This window comes from Littorina saxatilis, unplaced genomic scaffold (genome assembly GCF_037325665.1).
Source record: "Littorina saxatilis isolate snail1 unplaced genomic scaffold, US_GU_Lsax_2.0 scaffold_452, whole genome shotgun sequence".
NCBI classification, from domain to species: Eukaryota; Metazoa; Mollusca; class Gastropoda; order Littorinimorpha; family Littorinidae; genus Littorina; species Littorina saxatilis.
In genome coordinates, this window is record NW_027128135.1 from 788 (window position 1) to 25,053 (window position 24,266).

General features: G+C 42.9%; 2 protein-coding genes across 2 annotated transcripts; one reads left to right on the forward strand and one right to left on the reverse strand.

Annotated features, from left to right (window-relative positions):
- Window positions 1-385: 385 nt before the first annotated feature.
- On the forward strand, window positions 386-19,564 carry LOC138956503 (uncharacterized; the record flags this gene model as incomplete). The annotated part of the gene is given in 2 exon segments (XM_070327845.1): window positions 386-747; window positions 17,937-19,564. Coding segments are annotated over 2 exon segments (889 nt in total), but the record flags the coding sequence as incomplete, so codon positions are not given.
- Window positions 19,565-23,258: 3,694 nt separating this feature from the next.
- Window positions 23,259-23,708, reverse strand: LOC138956505 (uncharacterized). The gene has a single exon (XM_070327846.1). The coding sequence runs from the start codon at window positions 23,706-23,708 to the stop codon at window positions 23,259-23,261; it is 450 nt and encodes a 149-aa protein (XP_070183947.1).
- Between the last annotated feature and the right edge of the window lie 558 nt (window positions 23,709-24,266).

The window sequence follows — 24,266 nt, forward strand, 5'->3', positions numbered from 1 at the left end:
AAGCTGAAATGCAATACCGAACCCCGGGCTTCGTCGAAGATTACTTGACCAAAATTTCAAGCAATTTGGTTGAAAAATGAGGGCGTGACAGTGCCGCCTCAACTTTCACGAAAAGCCGGATATGACGTCATCAAAGACATTTATCAAAAAAATGAAAAAAACGTATGGGGATTTCATACCCAGGAACTCTCATGTCAAATTTCATAAAGATCGGTCCAGTAGTTTAGTCTGAATCGCTCTACACACACACAGACACAGACAGACAGACACACACACGCACATACACCACGACCCTCGTTTCGATTCCCCCTCGATGTTAAAATATTTAGTCAAAACTTGACTAAATATAAAAAAGCGCACTTGATCCTCACACAATGTGTTACAGTGATACAATCTTCACTCCCCTGTGCACTGAACTTCAGCGCCGTGTCACAGACCTACACGTGTGGTCAGCCTCCCAATATCATGCAATCAGACCTCCACTGCTGACAGAGGTCATCCTGACAGAGCCGCTGAGGACACCGCCCTCCGTCACTCGTCACGTTCAGCAGACTCGCTACATGGATCAGGGGATGGCTGTCTACGGCTACACAGCTGCCCCCTCCCCGCTGCCCTGTGACGGCCCGGCCCCGCGGGTTGTGCAACACTCAGGTCCAGGTCACAGTGCAGGCGACGACCCTACAGTCTGTGTGCAGTGCGGCAGGGAGGTGGGGGTCGTGCTGAAAGATCTGCATGTTGGTGAAACAGGTATGTGTGTGTGTGTGTGTGTGTGTGTGTGTGTGTGTGCAGTGTGTGTGTGTGTGTGATTGTGTGTGTGTGTGTGTGTGTGCAGTGTGTGTGTGTGTGTGTGTGCAGTGTGTGTGTGTGTGTGTGTGTGTGCAGTTAATGATCTGCATGTTGGTGAAACAGGTATATATGTGTGTGTGTTTGTGCAGTGTGTGTGTGTGCGGTGTATGCAGTGTGTGTTTTCTATGCTGTTGCCCAAATTTATTAGCGAAGTTTAGATAAACAACAGATGGTTTCGTCATCGAAACGGTTTTTTTTTCACGTCTTCCACCTTTCCATCTCCCTGATTCAGTGTAGGTCCAATTCATTCTTCTTACTCGGCGTGACGTTATCAAATGGATCAGCTAGCTTTAGCCATAAGGGGCACAACTCCGTTCATACTCTCTTCGCGCCGCCATATTGGATGCCGTCTTTGTTAGTTTTCTTCATTGCACTCTTGTTCTTTTTGCATATTTCACTGTGTATGCAGACAAAATGAAGAAAACTGTGCATGCATGAGTCCAAAGGGGATCTGCCTTTTTAACACAACAGCACAACATAACAAGTCGCGTAAGGCGAAAATACAATATTTAGTCAAGTAGCTGTCGAACTCACAGAATGAAACTGAACGCAATGCCATTTTTCAGCAAGACCGTATACTCGTAGCATCGTCAGTCCACCGCTCATGGCAAAGGCAGTGAAATTGACAAGAAGAGCGGGGTAGTAGTTGCGCTAAGAAGGATAGCACGCTTTTCTGTACCTCTCTTTGTTTTAACTTTTCGAGCGTGTTTTTAATCCAAACATATCATATCTATATGTTTTTGGAATCAGGAACCGACAAGGAATAAGATGAAAGTGTTTTTAAATTGATTTCGACAATTTAATTTTGATAATAATTTTTAAATATTTAATTTTCAGAGCTTGTTTTTAATCCGAATATAACATATTTATATGTTTTTGGAATCAGCAAATAATGGAGAATAAGATAAACGTAAATTTGGATCGTTTTATAATTTTTTTATTTTTTTTTTACAATTTTCAGATTTTTAATGACCAAAGTCATTAATTAATTTTTAAGCCACCAAGCTGAAATGCAATACCGAAGTCCGGGCTTCGTCGAAGATTACTTGACCAAAATTTCAACCAATTTGGTGGAAAAATGAGGGCGTGACAGTGCCGCCTCAACTTTCACGAAAAGTCGGATATGACGTCATCAAAGACATAATTTATAAAAAAAAAAAAAAAAAATGAAAAAAATGTTCGGGGATTTCATACCCAGGAACTCTCATGTCAAATTTCATAAAGATCGGTCCAGTAGTTTAGTCTGAATCGCTCTACACACACACACACACACACACACACACACACACACACACACACACACACACACACACACACACAGACACACACACGCACATACACCACGACCCTCGTTTCGATTCCCCCTCGATGTTAAAATATTTAGTCAAAACTTGACTAAATATAAAAAGTAAAGCAAGAATACATTATTATATTCATTTATTTATTCTTTATCTCAAATTACCATGCAGACAGTGCACCAAAATTCACAAGATAAAGCTCTCAAGACAGGCAAATGAGGTACAATGCAGCTCAGGTAACTACTGCAAAGTATAATTTTCAAAGCATCCTATCACAGTGTTCACTCTAAAGGCACAACCGATGGACAATTGTTGATTAGCGCACTGCACACAGCAAAAAATAACCAGTTATAATCGTCTTCTCCGCTCAGTAACTTCCTTCCAGTTGTCACCCTGATGGTAAACAACTTAAAGGCCAACATCCGCGGGAATTTTTCTCCTGGAGCGACCTAAACTTGAACCCGTCGCTATTCTTGGATGTCTGTTTACTTCGTGTTGCACGCAAAAATTGAGCGACTTCCTTGCCGCGTGGATTGACGAAGCTGTTTTATTCTCGTGACTGAAAACACTGCAGTGCGTGCAGTTTTATTCTGTGGGTTCGACAGATTGACTAAATGTTGTAATTTCGCTTTCACGAATCAGGAACCGACAAGGAATAAGATGAAAGTGTTTTTAAATTGATTTCGACAATTTAATTTTGATAATAATTTCTATATTTTAAATTTTCAGAGCTTGTTTTTAATCCAAAGATAACATATTTATATGTTTTTGGAATCAGAAAATGATGGAGAATAAGATGAACGTAAATTTGAATCGTTTTATAAAAACTTTTTTTTTTATACAATTTTCAGATTTTTAATGACCAAAGTCATTACTTAATTTTTAAGCCACCAAGCTGAAATGCAATACCGAAGTCCGGGCTTCGTCGAAGATTACTTGACCAAAATTTCAACCAATTTGGTTGAAAAATGAGAACGTGATAGTGCCGCCTCAACTTTCACGAAAAGCCGGATATGACGTCATGAACGTAAATTTGAATCGTTTAATAAAAACATATTTTTTTTACTTGACCAAAATTTCAACCAATTTGGTTGAAAAATGAGGGCGTGACAGTGCCGCCTCAACTTTCACGAAAAGCCGGATGGTGTGTAGAGCGATTGAGACCTAACTACTGGACCGATCTTTATGAAATTTAATGAGATTTCCTGGGATTGATATCCCCGAACGTTTTTTTCATTTTTTTGATAAATACCTTTGATGATTATTCTCCATCATTTTCTGATTCCAAAAACATATAAATATGTTATATTTGGATTAAAAACAAGCTCTGAAAATTAAAAATATAAAAATTATTATCAAAATTAAATTGTCGAAATCAATTTAAAAACACTTTCATCTTATTCCCTGTCGGTTCCGGATTCCAAAAACATATAGATATGATATGTTTGGATTAAAAACACGCTCAGAAAGTTAAAACGAAGAGAGGTACAGAAAAGCGTGTTGCTGAAAAATGGCATTGCGTTCAGTTTCATTCTGTGAGTTCGACAGCTACTTGACTAAATATTGTATTTTCGCCTTACGCGACTTGTTTTTGGCTATGTTACCGTAACCACACCTATTTTTTTTGTGGCCTTACGCGACTTGTGTTTATATTTAGTCAAGTTTTGACTAAATATTTTAACATCGAGGGGGAATCGAAACGAGGGTCGTGGTGTATGTGCGTGTGTGTGTGTGTGCGTGTGTGCGTGTGTGTGTGTGTGTAGAGCGATTCAGACTAAACTACTGGACCGATCTTTATGAAATTTGACATGAGAGTTCCTGGGTATGAAATCCCCATACTTTTTTTTCATTTTTTTGATAAATGTCTTTGATGACGTCATATCCGGCTTTTCGTGAAAGTTGAGGCGGCACTGTCACGCCCTCATTTTTCAACCAAATTGGTTGAAATTTTTTCTTTTAGTTCAACCCAATGTACTGCCCAGATAACATCTTGTTTACTGTCGGCGTTGTTTTCATGCATTGTACCACGTTCTATGATGTTTTGGATACATAAATAACAAGTCGCGTGAAGCGAAATTATAAAAAAAACGCTGGCGCTGGACCCGGTACTCTTTAGACTGGCTCGCTCCCTCAGTATGAAAGTTTGTGTCTTGTGCACGTGGATTTAAAAAAAAATATATATATATTTTTATTTATTTTACACAATTAAAAAAATTATTAGAGTAAAAAAAACCATTAAAACGTTCATAATAAACAATAGTAAACAAGAATTAAAAAAAAAAACACAAAAAACATAGACCACACATGCCGGGAATCGAACCCGGATCACTTTGGCCATAGGCGGACGTGCAACGACAACTTTACAAGAGTTGTGCGCCTTGTATCAATCACTGTGTCTCTGTCGCTCTCTCTCGTGCTCTCTGTCTCTCTTTCAGTCTCACCGAGACCAAACACTGCATTGTAGTTTCTTTGCCGAGACCAGATCCCCACCCGCTGCTGCGCTGGCTGGCTTGCAAATCGTCTCGCATGCGATACGCATGCTTTTCTCGTGATCGGCGGTTCTTTTTGGCGAACTGCCTCGGGTTCAAGTTTAGGTCGCTCCAGGAGAAAAATTCCTGTGGATGTTGGCCTTTAAGGGATCCTAAAGTGTGCCTGCTGACTGCAGTTTTTGGCCACACAACGTGTCATTTTCACTTTTGTCGAGTCGCCACCCAACGCTCAAGCACTGTCAGAGATCGTGCAAGGCATCCAACATGGCGGCGGATGACCAATTCCAGAGAGTTACGACCCGTGATTCTCATACCGCGCGCGCCGAGTAGAAATGCTGTTGTTAACTTGAGTTTCTGCAATGGGCCTATAGAGTGTAGGTAAAGGGAGTCAACTGCGTCTAAATTGCGCGCTTTTGTGTTTTTTGCATTACCTCCCTTCCTGCTCTCACCAAGCCTCGACCTCCGTAAGTGCCCCACTAAACAAAGAAAGTCTCAGGATTCCCAACGTGAGTTATTAATAGAACATTGTGTAATCTCTATATACACAATACATAAAGCGATCGGCAACATGAACTACAAACACTAGATTCACACCGTAGAAGTAAGCTAAGGCAAGTTCAGTATACGTGCGGTCACGTGGTACGATACGGGCCCTCGAGTCGAAGTGTTGGCGGGCTGGAAGGTAGGATTTTCACTTAGTATTCAATATATACCAGTCATTCATAACTACTATCAATTAGATTATGTTTCTTACGATGCTAGCTTATCCCTCCTTCATTCCTACTATGCTCAGTTCTTTGGTTTAGCAAGAGACGTCTATGAAAAATTCGAATCGCATGCTAAGGTCAAAGTGCACCCATGCTAAGGTCAAAGTGCAATTCTTTCAGCAGCTTTTTGTGCATTCCCTCGATCTATTGTACACTCTGAAACATTTCGGGAGGTTACCAGCTACCCATCTTTGTATTGTGAACAAAAACAAGAATGTGGAGGTCCTTGATCGCATGAAAACAAAATGGTGTGTGGGGTCCCAGTTTTTGCTAAGATCAAAGTGCACATGTCTGTAAATCGGCAGAAATGCTAAGGTCAAAGTGCTTTTTCAGATCGTAGAGACTGCCCTCCATTTATAGTTATTGACTTACCTGAGTAATTGGTGAGTATTAGGATTCATATGTGTCCGGTGGTATGGCCGGCCGGCCGAAACTTTTAGGGTTTGATGATCTCACGAAGTAACCCCAGTTTGGTTGACCCTCGTCCAATTTGGGGGTCACAGCAGGGTCATGTTCGTTTTATAAAACTTAACGTTGAGGTTATATCAGATGTTATTGAAGCTACCGCTTTGATACTCACACTTCAAGGGTTTGATAATCTTCCGACTTGACGTAAGTTTGATTGACCCTCGTCAAGTTTTGGGGTCACGGGGGGGGGGGGGTCATGTTCGATTCATTATAACTTAAAATTGATGTTATCTCATGCGTTTTTGAAGCTAGAGCTTTGAAACTTTGAACACTTGAAGGGATTGATAAGGCCTAAAAAATAAAAAAAATAGGTGTGGTTACGGTAACTCGGCCTACCCTATTTTTAGAGGCCGACCCTATAACTTTTTATTACATTTGTCAACAACAACAAAATTGAAAACAAGAAAACGAGTGCAGAAAGCCACAAACACCAATTGAGCCATGAACTGTTTCCGTCTCGAATTCCTCTGATCTTCTAAGTTGTTTTTTTTTAGGTAAGTTCAAAATTGTTCAAAAGAATATTCATAGTCGCACACTTATTTCCCTGTCAAGTAGGTTTAATTTGTATACATTAGAAAAAAAGTTTAAAAAAAAAAGTGATTGCCTACCTTCCTACCCTTAAAGACCTTAAATCCATTATTCTGAAGTCCAAACCAACAACTTGTCCACTTGATGCCATACCCACACCACTGCTTTTTGAGAATCTTGATGTGTTGTTGCCAACTCTTACTCAAATTGTCAATGATAGCCTATTATCTGGTGTTTTTCCATCATTGTTTAAAACTGCACTTGTCAAACCACTTCTCAAAAAACCTAGTCTTGATGTCAATATTTTGAAAAATTATCGTCCTGTATCTAACTTATCATTCTTGTCCAAAGTTTTTGAAAAGGTAGTTTTGAAGCAGCTGTTGTCATATTTGAACACCCATGATTTGATCTCGCACTCTCAGTCCGCTTATCGCCCTTCTCACTGTACTGAAACAGCCCTACTTAAAGTAATCAGTGACATTCTGTCTGCTCTGGATGGTGGTGATGTGTCAGTGCTTACCCTACTTGACCTTTCTGCAGCGTTCGACACGATTGATCATGTCACGCTTCTCCATAGACTTCAGACTCTGTACGGCATCTCCGGTCCACCGCTAGCATGGCTTGAGTCCTATCTCATTGGCAGGACTCAGGTTGTGCTTGTCGATGGCCAGATGTCTGCTCCAGCCCCACTTTCTTTCGGCGTTCCTCAAGGTTCAGTACTCGGTCCCATCCTTTTCATCATGTACACTAAGCCCCTCTCCACACTGATTCAAAAACATTCTGTTTTAAATCAGTCTTTTGCTGATGACACCCAGCTGTATAAACCCAGTCCCCCTGCAGAGACACATTCCGCCATCCAGACCATTCAGACATGCATCACTGATGTTAAATCTTGGATGGTCGATAACAAACTCAAGCTGAATGATGATAAGACTGAAGTCTTACTGTGCAAAAAGAAGAACACTACATTTCCCTCTCCCCAACCTGTTTCTGTTCAAATAGGCAACACCGACATTCTTTTCTCACCATCAGCTAGAAACCTTGGATTCACCCTTTCATCTGACATGACCCTCAACAAACATATACAGTACTCCCCGGTTAACGTCACTACCGTTTAAGGTCACACCTCTGATAACATCAATCAGGGTGTTGGTCCCGACCTGAAGCCTTCTTTGTATGACTAAGAAAACCTCGCTTAGCGTGACCTCGGATACGGGAACACCTCTTTTAGCGTGACCTCGGATACGGGAACACCTCTTTTTAGGTGACCCCCGTTCTGGTCTCTAAACTGCAGAAGACCACCGCTTAAGATCAAGCGAAACTGAAACAGACAAAAATCTCCCAATTTTGCGGCCTTGACAGAGTTTTTTTCTACATATGACGTCAAAAGAGAAGTGACGTACAAATGTAAACGTCATCAGATAATTTGGCCCGATTATTTAACCCCAAAGAGAAGGATGAGGAAATCTTTCGCCAATAAAACTTGGAAAACAGTTCCCGCCAAAAAAGTCGCTGAACCAATCAAATTGCCAACGGAAACCACTTTGACAGAGTGAGACCCGTGGATGATGACAGATTTAACTGCAGTGTGCCCGCTCCCCTTCTGCAGAGGCATGAGGCTAGAATTGACCTCATGTTGTAGGGGAAGGGCTCCTAATATGGACCACTTTTTGTTTCATGCTGATAACTAGCTTGTTTTCTTGCGAAGAAGTTTCATTTTGTGTTTGGTAGTCCTTCTCTCTTAGGTTAACCGTTAGGCCTAATTAGAGTGAAATAGCTTTGATAGACATTCAGCAAAAATTAAATACAGAAAAAATCACAAAGGGTCCATATTGGGAGCCTGGGCGCCTAATATGGACCAGTGAAGCGGCCTTCACGAATCACTGTAAAAAGCCCCCTATATGAACTCAACTCAACTCAAATTTTATTGGCTTCAATTTTCATAGAAGAATTTGTCTTGCGCTTGGGAGAAAGTAAGAGTATAACATATAAAAACAGCATTCATATCACATTTCATGTATCACACACAGTAATCACTAGTATAAGCCTACAATTATCACATTTGTACCTGTATCATACATGCAAATAAATAGTATCACATTTCCACGTATCACACACAATATATACATTACATAACATACAGCAAGCTTCCATCTCCCGCGCCCCCCCCCCCCCTCCCACACATACATATTTCAAAATAACATAATACAACTTAGTGTACAAGTCAGCCTAATTAAAATATGCTCTAGATTTATCTGTTTCGGGTTGATGAGAGCATTATTTGAAGCACACCAGGAAACTAAAGAAGCTTATCAAAAACAGAGTAAAAATAAGTGAAATTATCAACTTCCACGAAAAGAAGACTTTTTCTTGCATTTGTTTTAAATCTCGAGGGCTAGTTATAGGTTATTTCCAGCAAGCTTCTTAATGAATTAATGAAAATAGCCTTTAGCTTTTATTTTCTTCGATTTGTTGAAGGTGGTCCATATTAGGGGACTCGCACATACTTTGAGATTTTGCTATTATTTTTTGCTTGCAGTAGAAACTCGGGGTCAACACTGCTAAAATGTAACAAATACGGTTTTAGCTGTCATATATAGCAATTTGTGTGTGATAAAAGCTTTGGCTGTGGACAGAAACGAGTCCGTTTTAGGCGGCAAATTTAGAGTGAACGCTGCCAAAAGTGAAAAAAAGAGAAAAATCCTAACGGTTTTGAGATTTCTGTTTCTGCAACTGTTTTGACATGTGCAAGTTATCCAGAGAGGGTGAATACAGTGAATACAACTTTTTTTAGCGCTCTAGCACCGGTAGTTTGTCAGAACAGAAGGTGGTCCATATTAGGAGCCGGTCCATTTTAGGAGCCCTTCCCCTAATGCATGTCATAAGCGATATTTGAGTAGTGCCAATTTTAGGCCAAAATAAAAGACATTGTTGAAGATTTGAGATATTTGGAAGCTCTCTCTCTCTCTCTCTCTCTCTTCTCTCATGGTCTCTGTTTCTGTCTGTCTCTCTCTCACTCTCCGACCCCTCTCCTCTCTCTCTTTCTCTCTATCTCTGCCCCTCTGGCCATCTCTCTCCTATCATGTCTCTTTCTCTCTCTCAGCCTCCAATCTCTCTCTCTCTCTCTCTCTCTCTCTCTCTCTCTCTCTCTCTCTCTCTTCCTTTTAATCCCCCCCCTACTCTCTCTCTCTCTCTCTCTCTCTCTCTCTCTCTCTCTCTCTCTCTCTCTCTCTCTTTCAATTTCCCCCCCCCCTACTCTCTCTCTCTCTCTCTCTCTCGATCTCCCTCTTTTTAACTCTATGTCTCTCTCTCCGTCTCCTCTCTTTATATCTGTCTGTCACCATGATCAGTTTGTCTGTGTCTCTCCTCTCTTTCTATGTATGTCTGTCTTACCTCACCTCCTCTCTCTCTCTCTCTCTCTCTCTCTCTCTCTCTCTCTCTCTCTCTCTCTCTCTCTCTCTCTCTCTCTCTCTCTCTCTCTCTCTCTCTCTCTAATGCAGCTGATGGTCTCTGTGTCAGTGGCAGTATCTATGTCAGTGTGTGTCTCTCTCTGGATCTGCCCATTATCACGTCATTGACTTTCAATTGGCGGGAAGTCTTTTATGGGGCCTCAAACTAAACTCTGATCTCCTCGGATAAGATCAATTTTTTATACTGAAATTGATCTTATCCGAGGATCGGTTAACGTGTCCCTCGGATAAGATCACGAATATTTTGGGTCCCAAGGGGGTCACCTTATCCGAGGAGTACTGTATCTTCAGTCTGTAGAGCAACTTATTTTGAGCTTCGTAAGATCAGCACCATTCGCCACACACTCTCCTCTCAAACAACTAACACTCTTGTCTGTGCCTTTGTTCTTTCTAAACTTGACTACTGCAACTCTCTTCTCTCTGGCTGTCCTCTGTACCTCCTGCATAAACTACAAAAAGTCCAAAACTCGGCAGCACGCCTCATTCTCAAAGCACGAAAACGAGATAACGCAACACTACTTCTTCACACACTGCACTGGTTACCTATTCAAGCCCGCATTGACTACAAACTGTCCACCCTCTGCTTTAACTTCTTTTCTGGCTCGTCTCCTGCTTACTTCTCTGAACTCCTCACCGTCTATTCTCCAGCAAGACAACTCCGTGCCTCTTCTGACTGTCGCATCCTTACCATTCCACACACCAAAACCAAAACATACGGACAACGCACTTTTACTTTCTGCGCACCCACACAATGGAATTCTCTCCCCTTTCACATCCGCCACTCTCAGTCAACCCAAGCATTCAAACGAGCACTTTAAACGCACCTCTTCAAGAAATACAACCCCTGATTTTGTTTTCTCAGTCCATCAGTAGGCTGCATGTAGTGTTTTTGTTGTTTTTGTGATTTTTCACTACCTATTTTATTCATGTTTTTTTTATTACTTAGTTAGTGGAAGAATCTGTTGTAATGTATGTTTGATGGTGTATGCTTTTAATTAAGCGTTGTTGACTATGAATGTAGATGTAAATGCTTGTATAACTGTGTTTTAATTTTAAATGTGTCAAGCGCAAAGAGCATAATTCTAAAGTTATGATGTTGCGCTATATAAATGCTCATTTATTATTATTATTATTACCCTATTTATTTTGGCTGTGTTACCTTAACCACACTTTTTTTTCTTTTTTTGCCTAATCTATCGACGTGACCGTAGTTTGGTTGACCCCAGTCCCATTTTGGGGTCACAATGGGGTCATGTTTGTAAAAGCTTTACATTGAGGTTTTGTCAGTTATTTTGGGAGCAAAAGCCTCTAAATTTCACTAAATTGTTGGTAATCAGCAGGCATGACCAAAATTTGGCTTGTTTTCATCAAATTTTAGAATCCCAGCAGGAAAATGTTTGCTGGAAAAGATTTTGACCACTGAAAATGTCCACTGAGCTATCAAGGGTATAAGTCTTGACCTCATTAAGCTATGATGTCATTGTTTGATTTGGTCAGTCTTGGCTACTCTTGGTGATGACATCATGTTATGATGTCATAGTGTCAGAAATGAGGTCACTCAAGTGTCTGAGTGTACATATTTTATCTGGGCTAGCCAACACCCAATATGGGAAAGAAAATAATTATCATCATTCTTGTTCAAAAACAAAAAAGAATTTTTTCCGAAAATAATTTGGTGGATGTTGAGTATGTCAGGCTAGTGCTGGTAGTGGGAAGGAGGTTGGTTTGAATATGTGAAATATTCTTAGAGTTGACTAGATTGATACAGGTCACATATTATAGATCAAGTTTGTGTCAATCAGTTGGTCAGTATAAAGTTCTCTTGAACATTATTTTATGAATGTGGAACAGCTTTTATTTCACACAAAAATCTTGTTGCAGGTAGAGCAAGAAAAAGGCTTCTTTTCCTCGTGCCCATCGATATGCGATTCAAAGGAGTACTTGGCCATGAACTCCTTGTCACAATACAGGCATGTGTAGGCTACCTCGAGCCACCGCCAATCTTGTGATAATGACGCTCATGTTCTACCAGGGCCCACTTTCTGGCATACATCTTGCCGCAGGTGTTGCACAGATGTGATTTTTTTTGTGGGGGCCAATGGTTGTCCTGGTAGTACCTCCAGGGCCGGACTGGGGGGGGTGTTACAGGGGTTGTGCAACACCCCCCCCCCCCCCCTGGCTTAAGCATGTACCTCCCAAACGCTTTTTTTGTGGGGGAGGGAGGGGGGGTTGCATCGAATTTACCTTTATCGTTCAAGGAGACGCTTCCTTTCCCTCCAGAAATATCAAAAAACGTTCAGCTTCAAGGGGGCTTCGCCCCCTTGCAACCCCCACCAAGGGGGCTTAGCCCCCTGGACCCCCATCTGTAACCCCCCCCCCCAGTACTTACCTAGTCCGGCCCTGACCTCCTCTTGCTGCTCCTCCTCACCGACCTCCTGGGACATAGAAGTTGACACCATGGGTTTCACTGGGTCGACTTTGTTTTACTTCCTCCTGATCCCCACCGGCTTCCACCACCACTTCATGACTGATTTCATGAATGCTGTCGAGAGTCTCAAATGAAAGACACAACCTCGCATACCGTGAATATTTTGTAACATAATTCTCTTGACTGCCATGGTATGGGACCCCAAACAAATTTTCGGCTACAAGGAAGCCTCTACAACAATGTTTTCAATGTAATAGCCTTAAAGACTATAAATGGAGGGCAGTCTCTATGATCTGAAAAAGCACTTTGACCTTAGCATTTCTGCCGATTTACAGACATGTGCACTTTGATCTTAGAAAAAACTGGGACCCCACACACCATTTTGTTTTCATGCGATCAAGGACCTCCACATTCGTGTTTTTGTTCACAATACAAAGATGGGTAGCTGGTAACCTCCCGAAATGTTTCAGAGTGTACAATAGATCGAGGGAATGCACAAAAAGCTGCTGAAAGAATTGCACTTTGACCTTAGTATGGGTGCACTTTGACCTTATCATGCGATTCGAATTTTTCATGGACGTCTCTTGCTAAACCAAAGAACTGAGCATAGTAGGAATGAAGGAGGGATAAGCTAGCATCGCAAGAAACATAATCTAATTGATAGTAGTTATGAATGACTGGTATATATTGAATACTAAGTGAAAATCCTACCTTCCAGCCCGCCAACACTTCGACTCGAGGGCCCGTATCGTACCACGTGACCGCACGTATACTGAACTTGCCTTAGCTTCCTTCTACGGTGTGAGATTGGACAATAGCAACCGAGTTAGAACTCTTTACTGTTTAATTGTTGACGGGTTGCCCTGTCACACACACATACACACGCATGCACAAATACACGCGTGCGCACGCACGCACGCATGCACGCACACACACACACACACACACACCTACACACGCACGCATGCACGCACACACACACACACACTTGTGCACATACACACACACGCAGCGCGCGCGCGAGAAAAGCCCCAGAGACGGGATGACGTCACGATGCATTGACGTCAAAACATCTTGAGGTCGTCTAATTGCGCGAGCATTATGCCGTAGTCTCGGAAATTCCACCCCAAAATATTTGCCCTGGGCATGGGTGGCGACGGATAAAAAATCAAAGAATTTGTTGTCACCCACCGTACCGTATTTTAGTTAGTATGTTCCCAATTTGTGCACAAAGATTCCTTCTTTATCCCCGAGTACGCTAGTACTTGGGCTCAGCAGACTTTAATTGTGTGTCTGTCTGTCTGTCTCGACTTAACAGCTTATTGCTGGGAAACTACTGGGCGCAGTTCGTTCAAAAGTTGATACACTAACTTGATAATAGGTCCGATTGATCGTATTAAAACTTCATAATGTTACCTGGGACCTAAATGCGAAATAAACCACAAAAACGACTTGGCGGTGGGAGGAATTCTCGGAGCAACAGCCAGCCATTGAGCTGATAGAACAGCCGAACGCGTCACACAGTGACGAGAAATATAGCGTCATAAAAAGATTACGTCACGGTCGAAAGTCTTTGACGTCAATTAATGCATCATGACGTCATGCCTCCCTGTAGTCTTTTTCTCTCGCGCGGTGTGTGTGTGTGTTCATTTTGTGCACATGTGTTAGTGTTACTGTTTGTGTGTGTGTGTGTGTGTGTGTGTGTGTGTGTGTGTGTGTGTGTGTGTGTGTGTGTGTCTGCGCGTGCATGAGTCTGTACTCGTGTGTGTGTGTGTGTGTGTGTGTGTGTGTGTGTGTAAGAGAGAGAGAGAGAGAGTCGAGTGAGTGAGGGAGGGAGAATGTGTGTGTGTGTGAATATGTGTGTGCATTTTCACTGTGATCAAATAAAAGAGAAAGGCCAGTCACCACGCACATCCTCGGCTCGCATGCAATGTATTTATATAGCAAAGGGAATGCCTGTAATTCACACAGAGCAATCACTTGGTCTTAAACGTGCGCAAGACAAAAACTTTCATACTGGGGGAGCGAGCCAGTCTGAAGAGTACTCGGGTCCAGCGCGAGCGTTTTTTATTATTGTATTATCGGTATGAACATTTCTCAAGTCGATTACAGTATATAGGGGAAGGGCTCCTAATATGGACCGGCTCCTAATATGGACCACCTCCAGTTCTGACAAACTAACGGCGCTGGAGCGCTGAAAACAATTTCATTCGCTGTATTCATCCTCTCTGGATAACTTGCACATGTCAAAACAGTTGCAGAAACACAAACCTCAAAACCGTTAGGCTTTTCTATTTTTTTCACGTTTGGCAGCATTCACTCTAAATTTGCCGCCTAAAACGGACTCGTTTCTGTCCACAGCCAAAGATTTTATCACACAAAACTTGCTATATATGACAGCTAAGACCGTATTTGTTACATTTTAGCAGTGTTGACCCCGAGTTTCTACTGCAAACAAAACATAATAGCAAAATATCAAAGTATGTGTGAGTCCCCTAATATGGACCACCTTCAACAAATCGAAGAAAATAAAAGCTAAAGGCTATTTTCATTAATTCATTAAGAAGCTTGCTGAAAATAACCTATAACTAGCCCTCGAGATTTCAACAAAATATAACAAATAGTCTTCTTTTCGTGGAAGTTGATAATTTCACTTATGTTCACTATGTTTTTGATAAGCTTCTTTAGTTTCCTGGTGTGCTTCAAATAATGCTCTCATCCACCCAAAACAGATACACCTTAAGCATATTTTAATTAGTCTGACCTGCACACTAAGTTGTATCATGTTATTTTGAAGTATAGGGGGCTTTTTACAGCGATTCGTGAAGGCCTCTCCACTGGTCCATATTAGGCGCCCAGGCTCCTAATATGGACCATTTGTGATTTTTTTCTGTATTTAATTTTTTCTGAATGTCTATCAAAGCTATTTTACTCTAATTAGGCCTAACGGTTAACATAAGAGACCAAGACTACCAAACACAAAATGAAACTTCTTCGCAAGAAAACAAGCTAGTTATCAGCATGAAACAAAAAGCGGTCCATATTAGGAGCCCTTCCCCTAAGTAATAGCGTTTGTGTACCTCCAGCTTTGCTGGAATAAATATGTGTTGTTTTAACAAAACTAACAAACTAAAGATTAAAAACAACAAAAACAGATAAAAACTGAGAGAATCACAAACTTACACCTATGTAGTATAAGTTTCTTGTAATATGCATGGTTCAAACAGTGTGACCCAACCAGTAAATATCAGTTGGAAGAAATCGCATGTTTGTTCTTTAAAGTCAAAATAATTTTGTCCTAGTTGTTATAAAGTAGAAAGGTAGTGATGAGTGTGTTCTTAAAGGTGGTCGTCTACATTTTTGCTTTTTTTCAATAATCTTATGGTTAGATTTCGATACAAAATTATGTCAAATGATGAATGAACTATGGGGGAAAAAGTTATAGAAAAAAAAATATATGTGAAAAAAGATTTTATTTTGGGGTAGCGTGACTCACGCTTCCAATATTTTGTTTAATGTTTGCTGAGAACGTGGGCTTTGCCTAAAAATACTGACCAATCAAATTCATGTCACTATGCTTATAGCCACGCCCAAACAAGTGCAGCAACAGTTTGACACTGGAGCGCTGTCCACGCTTTTTTTAAACGCACGAAATGCACGGGATTTGAGAGGAGTTTTGCGCTTGGCATTTTCCAAATAAGGATATCCTACTGTATTACCAATTCAGTGCCCCATATGGCTTTTTGACCAATCAGGACGGATTCTAGGTGACCCGGCTAAATGTTATAACGTTCAGGCATGGACCCTTTTTGTTTATCAAGCTAAAAATGAACAAGACAAAGTAAAAATTTAAATCAGCAATATCAGTGTGATTTATTCAAAAGAATTACACTTCAAATGCTGTCAGATAATACTCTTTTTATCTAAAAAAAAAAAATACCGAAAAGCGAGTTTTGTCGGTGGGTGCTTTACGGAACAGCGAGGCACCGCCCATCCTCTGAGTGTGCAATGCCGACTCGCTCACTTGAAATCTAAATTATCAAAGTTCGGAAAATCAAGTGAAATTGGATCACTCGCTTTACGTCAAATGTATCTTTACGTCATTTCCCATCCGTCTGGAGTCGGTTCTAAATCTGTCGCTCTCTGTTCAACAAGAAAAAGCGAAGCAACCGAAACGCATGTTCAACATGGTTTGTTGTGTGTCAAACGCATTTGACCTGTGAATATTCATCACGTAAGGTGTGTTACTCTGATTGGCTGACCCAGGTCACGAGAATTCTTTGACTGACAGGCATAATCAGGTAGGAGCGCTCCAGTTCCCATTGCGGCTGTTCTGTCTAATTCGCGGGGTCGCTTCGAAATTTCTTTTGGTCGAATTAAACGGTATGTGTCTGACTGTCAGCAAATGAAAACAGACATGTCTCACAAACGATATCAACATTCGCCTAAAATCCCGCAGTGGGGCACTGCGGTTATGAAATTAAAGGCCCCTCCTGTTTTTGGAACCGCAGGAGCTTTCTAGTTTGCTGTTAGGTAGATTTTTGGTTCCTCTTTCCTGTCATGCTCTCTTTTTCTTCATGAATTCTTTTCTTTTTTCTGCCTTCTTGCTCATTCACCTGTATTTTTTCCAAAAATCTCTTCTCTTGCCGCTTGTCTCGCGATTCATGTATAGTTTAATCTGTTAGTGTTCTGATGGAGGAAAATGAAAGTTTTACGCCCTCTCGGCAAAGCCATTAGGGGCATGTTACACGGGAAATCCCGGCTTTGTATGAAAATAAAAAATAAAAATGCGGGGGGGGGGGGGGGGGGGGATGTAGACAGCTGGCTGCCGGCTGCTAGAGGAGACCTGAAACGCCTCCAGACACGGGAACTTGGGAGCAGAGGCAACAGCTCCGCTTGAACCTCAGAAACCAAATGTGCCTCCAGACACACAGATCCCTTAGACGGCCGAGGATGTGGCCTCTAAGGTTCTCTTGTACCAAACCGCCTCCTGACTCTGCATCAGACTGCTTGCGCTGGCATCTGCTTACATAGACCCACATTAAGTCACCACCGAGTGGTAGACACAGACGACATTTGGTAGCACTGACTGCCAGCTTCACGGTAATGCGTACCCATAGTGTTCTGATGTAAGTCCAGCAGTAGATAGGTTAAGCCTATTTTAACATACTGGAAACTGGTAATCTTCCAGTAGGTATTAATTTAGTTTTACTAAAGCCTGCTGGGACACAAGTAATGGGTTAGTGCATTTGTAAACAGGAATCGCTTGACAAGTGGCCCCCTTCATCCCCCCCTTCCTCGTCCTGATATGGCTCTGCGTAGTCGGCTGGACGTTAAGCAACAAATAAACAAACAAACAAACAATTCGCCTAAAAGGCTCATGCTTGATATCTTTTTTCTCGACATGTCTGTTATTATTTGCTAACAGTCAGCATATTATTAGAAATAACTCATAATGAGTACTACGCTGGAATACTACAATGAATTTTCAAACGGCTACACTGGTTTCGTCTTTCCTGATCGAAAGGGGGTGTATTGTTGATATTTGTTGATATTAGACTCTGCATTTTAATGGTCAAATGGCGATTTCGGTATAAAAATGTAGACAAGGACCCTTAATCACTTGGTGTTGTGACTGACAGTGACAGGCAGAAGCAGCAGCAGCCCCCAGCCCCCACGATACAGGGATGTCTTCATAGTGACATACAGAGGTTCACTGCAGGACACACTTTGGTTACCCTTTCACCGGGTATGGGCAGCTAGCGGTATGCTGCGAGGTGTGAAGCAGACGGGTGTACCGGTCGCAGTGCTGAACCCAAGAGACGTTGCGAGTGTGAGAAGCTTGTCCACCATGGCGGGGCCGGACCGCGTGGTAGTGGCAGGCAGTCTAGACGTGCATGGCTTAGAGAGGAAAGTCGTGGTCTTCGTGCAGACAAGGCCAAGAGAAGCGTCGCCCAAAGTCGACGAAGAGGATATAGGGAGACTGGATGTCATGTCACGCACAACGTCCCAACTGGTGTGGGTCAAACCTCCACCTTCATCTTCACAGAGAGACACTCAAAGTAATGATGATGATGATGATGGTGATGATGATGATGATGATGATGATGATGATGATGATGATGATGATGATGATGATGATGATGATGATGATGATGATTTAGACTGATAGCGTGGGGTAGCGTCAGACCCGTGTGATTTTCGTAGAGTGAGGTCGTGATTTTGGATTTGTGCTGTTTAACTTTTCATTGAACGATTACTGTGTTTAATGTAAGGAGTGTAGGTGAGCCATTATAACGTTTATTTTGGTGAAGAAGGTATTCGAGGAGAGTTTAAAAAGAACTTGGTGTGTGTGTGTTCCGTTGAACAAACGTGTTAGAGCTGGTTTGATATCAGCGACCGGGTTTCGTCGAGGACAGTCTTGCGACGGATTTGTGCGATCTTGGAGAGAGAACTGTAAGTAGATATTGTTTCTTTTGTATTATTCTATTTGCGATGTTTGATCGGTTCTATGATGGGTTCTGAGCGTATGATTGTCTCCTATGCTGTGTACGTATGTATGTGTGTTACTGTTAGCCATTTTGACCGGCGTCAGTTTTGTTGTTGACCGTATGCTAGTTTCCCGCGTCAGCTGAGTGTATTTGTTTGCAGTGTAGCGTGCCTTGTGACGTCATGGCTAGAGTAACCTCCCATTAGTAACGTGTAGAATTACGGGTCCTGAACCTATCGGCCCTCGTCAGTCACGCTTCAATGCTTGCAGGCGTGACGTGTCCTCGTGTAGTAAGGAATAATAGGTCCTGTCTCCCCATCGCCCCCCCCCCCCCCCCCTCTGTTCACTTGATATATTAGGTTTATTGTGGAATGTATGTATGGTTAGGATGCATTGGTATGAATGGTGCTTTTTTACTTGTTATGCCATGTACTTATATGTGACCCTCCACCACGAAATGAGTCGCATGTCACCTCGCGGCGGTTCTGCGAGTCCGGGGAGTGTCTGGTAACAGTGTGAGGGTCACCTTAGTCACAGGCTTATAACTCAAACAGTTTTCGCTCTTTTCTAAAACGGTTTTCACCACTGGATAGAGCATAAAAAACTCTTTAGGAAAATGTAAAAATATGAAAATTATGCAAAGGTGACATGCGACTCATCTGTGGTGGAGGGTCACATATTATGTTTTCTTTTCTTTGCATATGTCAACAGACACTGCCTTCTAGATTACTTCTGATATATATTTCTGGTGTACGGTAAATAAAAGTCACGTTATCGCAACCTCTGTCTTGGCGTCTCATTTATGCTTCCTGGCCTATTTTCCCCCTTCCACTCCACCCTATCACATTAGCATAACATTTTACACTTTGCCTGTGTGTCTGTGTCTGTGTCTGTGTGGTTGTAAAAAGCAGCAAGCAGCCGTGAAAAGACTGCCTGTGCCACAATGCTCACAGAATAATAAATTATTGGGAAGTATTGCATATGGTACATCTTGTTGCCATGACAACTCCCTTGTCAACCTGCTGTACACCTTTGTACAAGATACACTCAGTACACTGTACAACAAGCAAACAGGACACGGTGCATGTAGAATATGTACACAACAACTTGCTTGACAGGTGCACGAACTGAACACATACTATGTAGGCCTACACAACTTGTTTGGTGGGTGCAAGAAATGAACACATACTATGTACACAACTTGCTTGGTGGGTGCAAGAAATGAACACATACTATGTACACAACAACTTGCTTGGTGGGTGCAAGAACTGAACACATACTATGTACACAACAACTTGCTTGGTGGGTGCAAGAACTGAACACATACTATGTACACAACTTGCTTGGTGGGTGCAAGAAATGAACACATACTATGTACACAACTTGCTTGGTGGGTGCAAGAAATGAACACATACTATGTACACAACTTGCTTGGTGGGTGCAAGAAATGAACACATACTATGTACACAACTTGCTTGGTGGGTGCAAGAAATGAACACATACTATGCACACAACTTGCTTGGTGGGTGCAAGAAATGAACACATACTATGTACACAACTTGCTTGGTGGGTGCAAGAACTGAACACATACTATGTACACAACTTGCTTGGTGGGTGCAAGAAATGAACACATACTATGTACACAACTTGCTTGGTGGGTGCAAGAAATGAACACATACTATGTACACAACTTGCTTGGTGGGTGCAAGAAATGAACACATACTATGTACACAACTTGCTTGGTGGGTGCAAGAAATGAACACATACTATGTACACAACAACTTGCTTGGTGGGTGCAAGAAATGAACACATACTATGCACACAACTTGCTTGGTGGGTGCAAGAAATGAACACATACTATGCACACAACTTGCTTGGTGGGTGCAAGAAATGAACACTTACTATGCACACAACTTGCTTGGTGGGTGCAAGAAATGAACACATACTATGCACACAACTTGCTTGGTGGGTGCAAGAAATGAACACATACTATGCACACAACTTGCTTGGTGGGTGCAAGAAATGAACACATACTATGTACACAACTTGCTTGGTGGGTGCAAGAAATGAACACATACTATGTACACAACAACTTGCTTGGTGGGTGCAAGAAATGAACACATACTATGCACACAACTTGCTTGGTGGGTGCAAGAAATGAACACATACTATGCACACAACTTGCTTGGTGGGTGCAAGAAATGAACACATACTATGCACACAACTTGCTTGGTGGGTGCAAGAAATGAACACATACTATGCACACAACTTGCTTGGTGGGTGCAAGAAATGAACACATACTATGCACACAACTTGCTTGGTGGGTGCAAGAAATGAACACATACTATGCACACAACTTGCTTGGTGGGTGCAAGAAATGAACACATACTATGCACACAACTTGCTTGGTGGGTGCAAGAAATGAACACATACTATGCACACAACTTGCTTGGTGGGTGCAAGAAATGAACACATACTATGCACACAACTTGCTTGGTGGGTGCAAGAAATGAACACATACTATGTACACAACTTGCTTGGTGGGTGCAAGAAATGAACACATACTATGCACACAACTTGCTTGGTGGGTGCAAGAAATGAACACATACTATGTACACAACTTGCTTGGTGGGTGCAAGAAATGAACACATACTATGTACACAACTTGCTTGGTGGGTGCAAGAAATGAACACATACTATGTACACAACTTGCTTGGTGGGTGCAAGAAATGAACACATACTACAGGCACATTTCCCGTGTAAACAGTTCGACTCACCATCTCAGATGTGGCCAGGGTTTTGCATGTGATTTACATCCGTCTACTTGGTCACATACCAAAAGTGCTGGGACAGGCTGATCTTTCTTAACCCAGTGTGGGATTTTCAGTGGGGCGACCACCCCCAACCCAGCGCGTCCCCGGGTGGCGGATAGGGGAACGGTCTTCAGATATGGAGATCAGCCGCTTGCGGCCGCGGACCAAACTGGCTCCGGGTGGGATCCCGGCAAATCCTCCCCCCTGTGCTCTCAGGGTAGGACGTACGGGCCATGAGCTAAGGGTGAGGTAACCCCGACAGAAAACCCCGAATGCTGAAGACGGAGGACCCGGGCCGCACGGCGCATTCTAACAAACCACGGGTACACGCACTTACGCAAATGATGACACAATCAACCAGCACAGATGGAAATGGCGCTCGCCCATTGAGGACCCCCCAGGGTGGAGCAGCGTCGGGTCCCATGCCTCAAAGGGACCCAGCCCCAACTACTGGAGGTCCCTCCCGTCCGTCTTGTCACGCCAGGGGATACGGCAGTCGACAGGAGTTGGAGAAAACGACAACATTTATCACCAGTGCTGGACTGATTGTGTAACCTCTGCGAACGCCAAGAAGAAGAAGAAGATACCAAAAGTAAACTGCCTGGGTGCTGTAAGGTTCTCATTCTTGCAAGATAACATGCAGATAGCTGGATTTGTTGAGAGCCTTTTAATCATAGCTGCCTTCAGATACAAGCATGGCTGCGGAGAGGAAGTGTCTTATTGACGCAACCCAACACAACAACTAATAAACAACTAATACAATCTACATCTCCCTTCTCAATGGAGATGTAACAAAACAAATTTAGCGATGCTAAAACAAAAGTAGCATGAAACTCTAAACTCAAACGTAAAGTTATTAATTTCTGCTCTTCATGCAAGGTATAATAAAATATTGAAACAAAAAAAACAAGTAAATTGTCAACTGTTCTTTTCCTTTTCTTCCTGAAAAAAAAGAACTAAACAATTTTGATTTTGCAATGTCTATACACTGTCTTGATTGTTAGTTTCTGTGTTCGAATACAGATTCTGACTGCATTAATTGTTGCCAACATCGTTCAGTGTCAATGTGATCAAGTGTCAACATATTTTGGATTTGGCTTCACAACTCTTCCACAGCGCGTCACCGTGGGTTGTGTGAGAGTATCCTTGAACTGGACCTTGGGCTGACTGGGTACTGAAGGAGGCATCAGATCAGGGCTGGCTGGGTACTGAAGGAGGCATCAGATCAGGGCTGACTGGGTACTGAAGGAGGCATCAGATCAGGGCTGGCTGGCAATGCTGGTGGCGCAGGACGTGGAGGTGACAGAGGTTTGGGAGAGAGGGTTGTGGGTGACACGGGGCGAAGTGGGGTGGTAGAGATTCTCCTGGGCACTTGTGGCATGGGAGGGGTTGGGTTAGTTGCTGTGGGATGAACAGTAACTGAGTGCCGAAGAGTTGCCTGTGGCAGAGGACATGAGTCTAGCTGCCTCTGTTCATTGTTCGAAGCGCTGTCGTTAGAGATGGTCCACTGCGGTCTGGGTTCACGGACAGGCAGGAGATGTTGTCTGTTGCGGACATAGTCTGCGCCGTCGGATGTGACGACATACGACCGAGGGCTGCCGCGGGCGGACTTCACAACAGCAAGCTTCTGAAATCCTTTTTTAGTTTGCATGCGTACCACTTCACTGGGTCTCAGTGGTCTTTGGTATTTTGCTGACTTGTCGTGATGACATTTCTGCTGCTGACGGGCGGATTTTAACTGCTTTGAGACGGAGGTGGTGTTCAAGGGCTTGGGTCTCAAGAGCTTTGTTGAGGTTGGCAGGGTGGTGCGGGTGCGTCGGGATAGTAGGCGCTGTGCCGGTGACCCCATGGCGTCTCTTGGGGTGTTGCCGCAAGTTCAGAAGACCCAGCATCATGTCGGAACCGTCTTTCTTGCTTTTGTTTAGCAACTGCTTGGCCTGTTTGACAGCGTTTTCAGCCAGGCCATTGGACTTTGGGTAGTAAGGGCTGCTGGTGGTGTGAACGAAGTTCCATTCTTTTGCGAATTGTTCAAATTCATGACTAACGAACTGACTGCCATTGTCGGTCATGAGTTTTTCTGGGATGCCGTGAGTCGCGAAGAGGTGTTTCATTTTGCCAATGACTGAGCGTGAAGTGCTGTCAGGCAAAGAGTCCATTTCAAACCATCCAGAGTACGAGTCAACGAGTCAACGACAACTATAGGTACTGGTGGTTGTTCCAGTCAAACAGGTCGGCAGCAACGGTTGACCATGGAAGCTCAGGAACAGGATGGTTGATGAGAGGTTGTTTCTGCGGGTGGGCTTTGTTGCTGTTACAGGCGGAGCATTGTAAGACAGCGTGCTCAATGTCTTGGCGCATTCTTGGCCAGAAGACGATGTCACTAGCGAGTTTTCTGGTGCGCTCAACTCCCATGTGGCCTTTGTGTAGGACAGCAACATATGTTGACTGTAGCGTTGGCGGAACCACTGCCCGCTGTCCTTTCAGGATGATGTCATTTTCAATCACCAATTCGTCGCGGAAAGAAAAGTAAGGTTTGAGCTCAAGCGGCACACTACGCTCGGGAGCAGGCCAACCTTCTGTGATGAACTTTGCTACTTTCTGCATGGTCGCGTCAGCCAGTGTTTCTTGTTGCAACTCCGTCATTCTGGACGGCGAGATGGATAGCACGG

Excerpts from the sequence above, each read along its gene's own strand:
- LOC138956505 (XM_070327846.1), bottom strand. The coding sequence starts at position 23,708 with ATGAAACACCTCTTCGCGACTCACGGCATCCCAGAAAAACTCATGACC.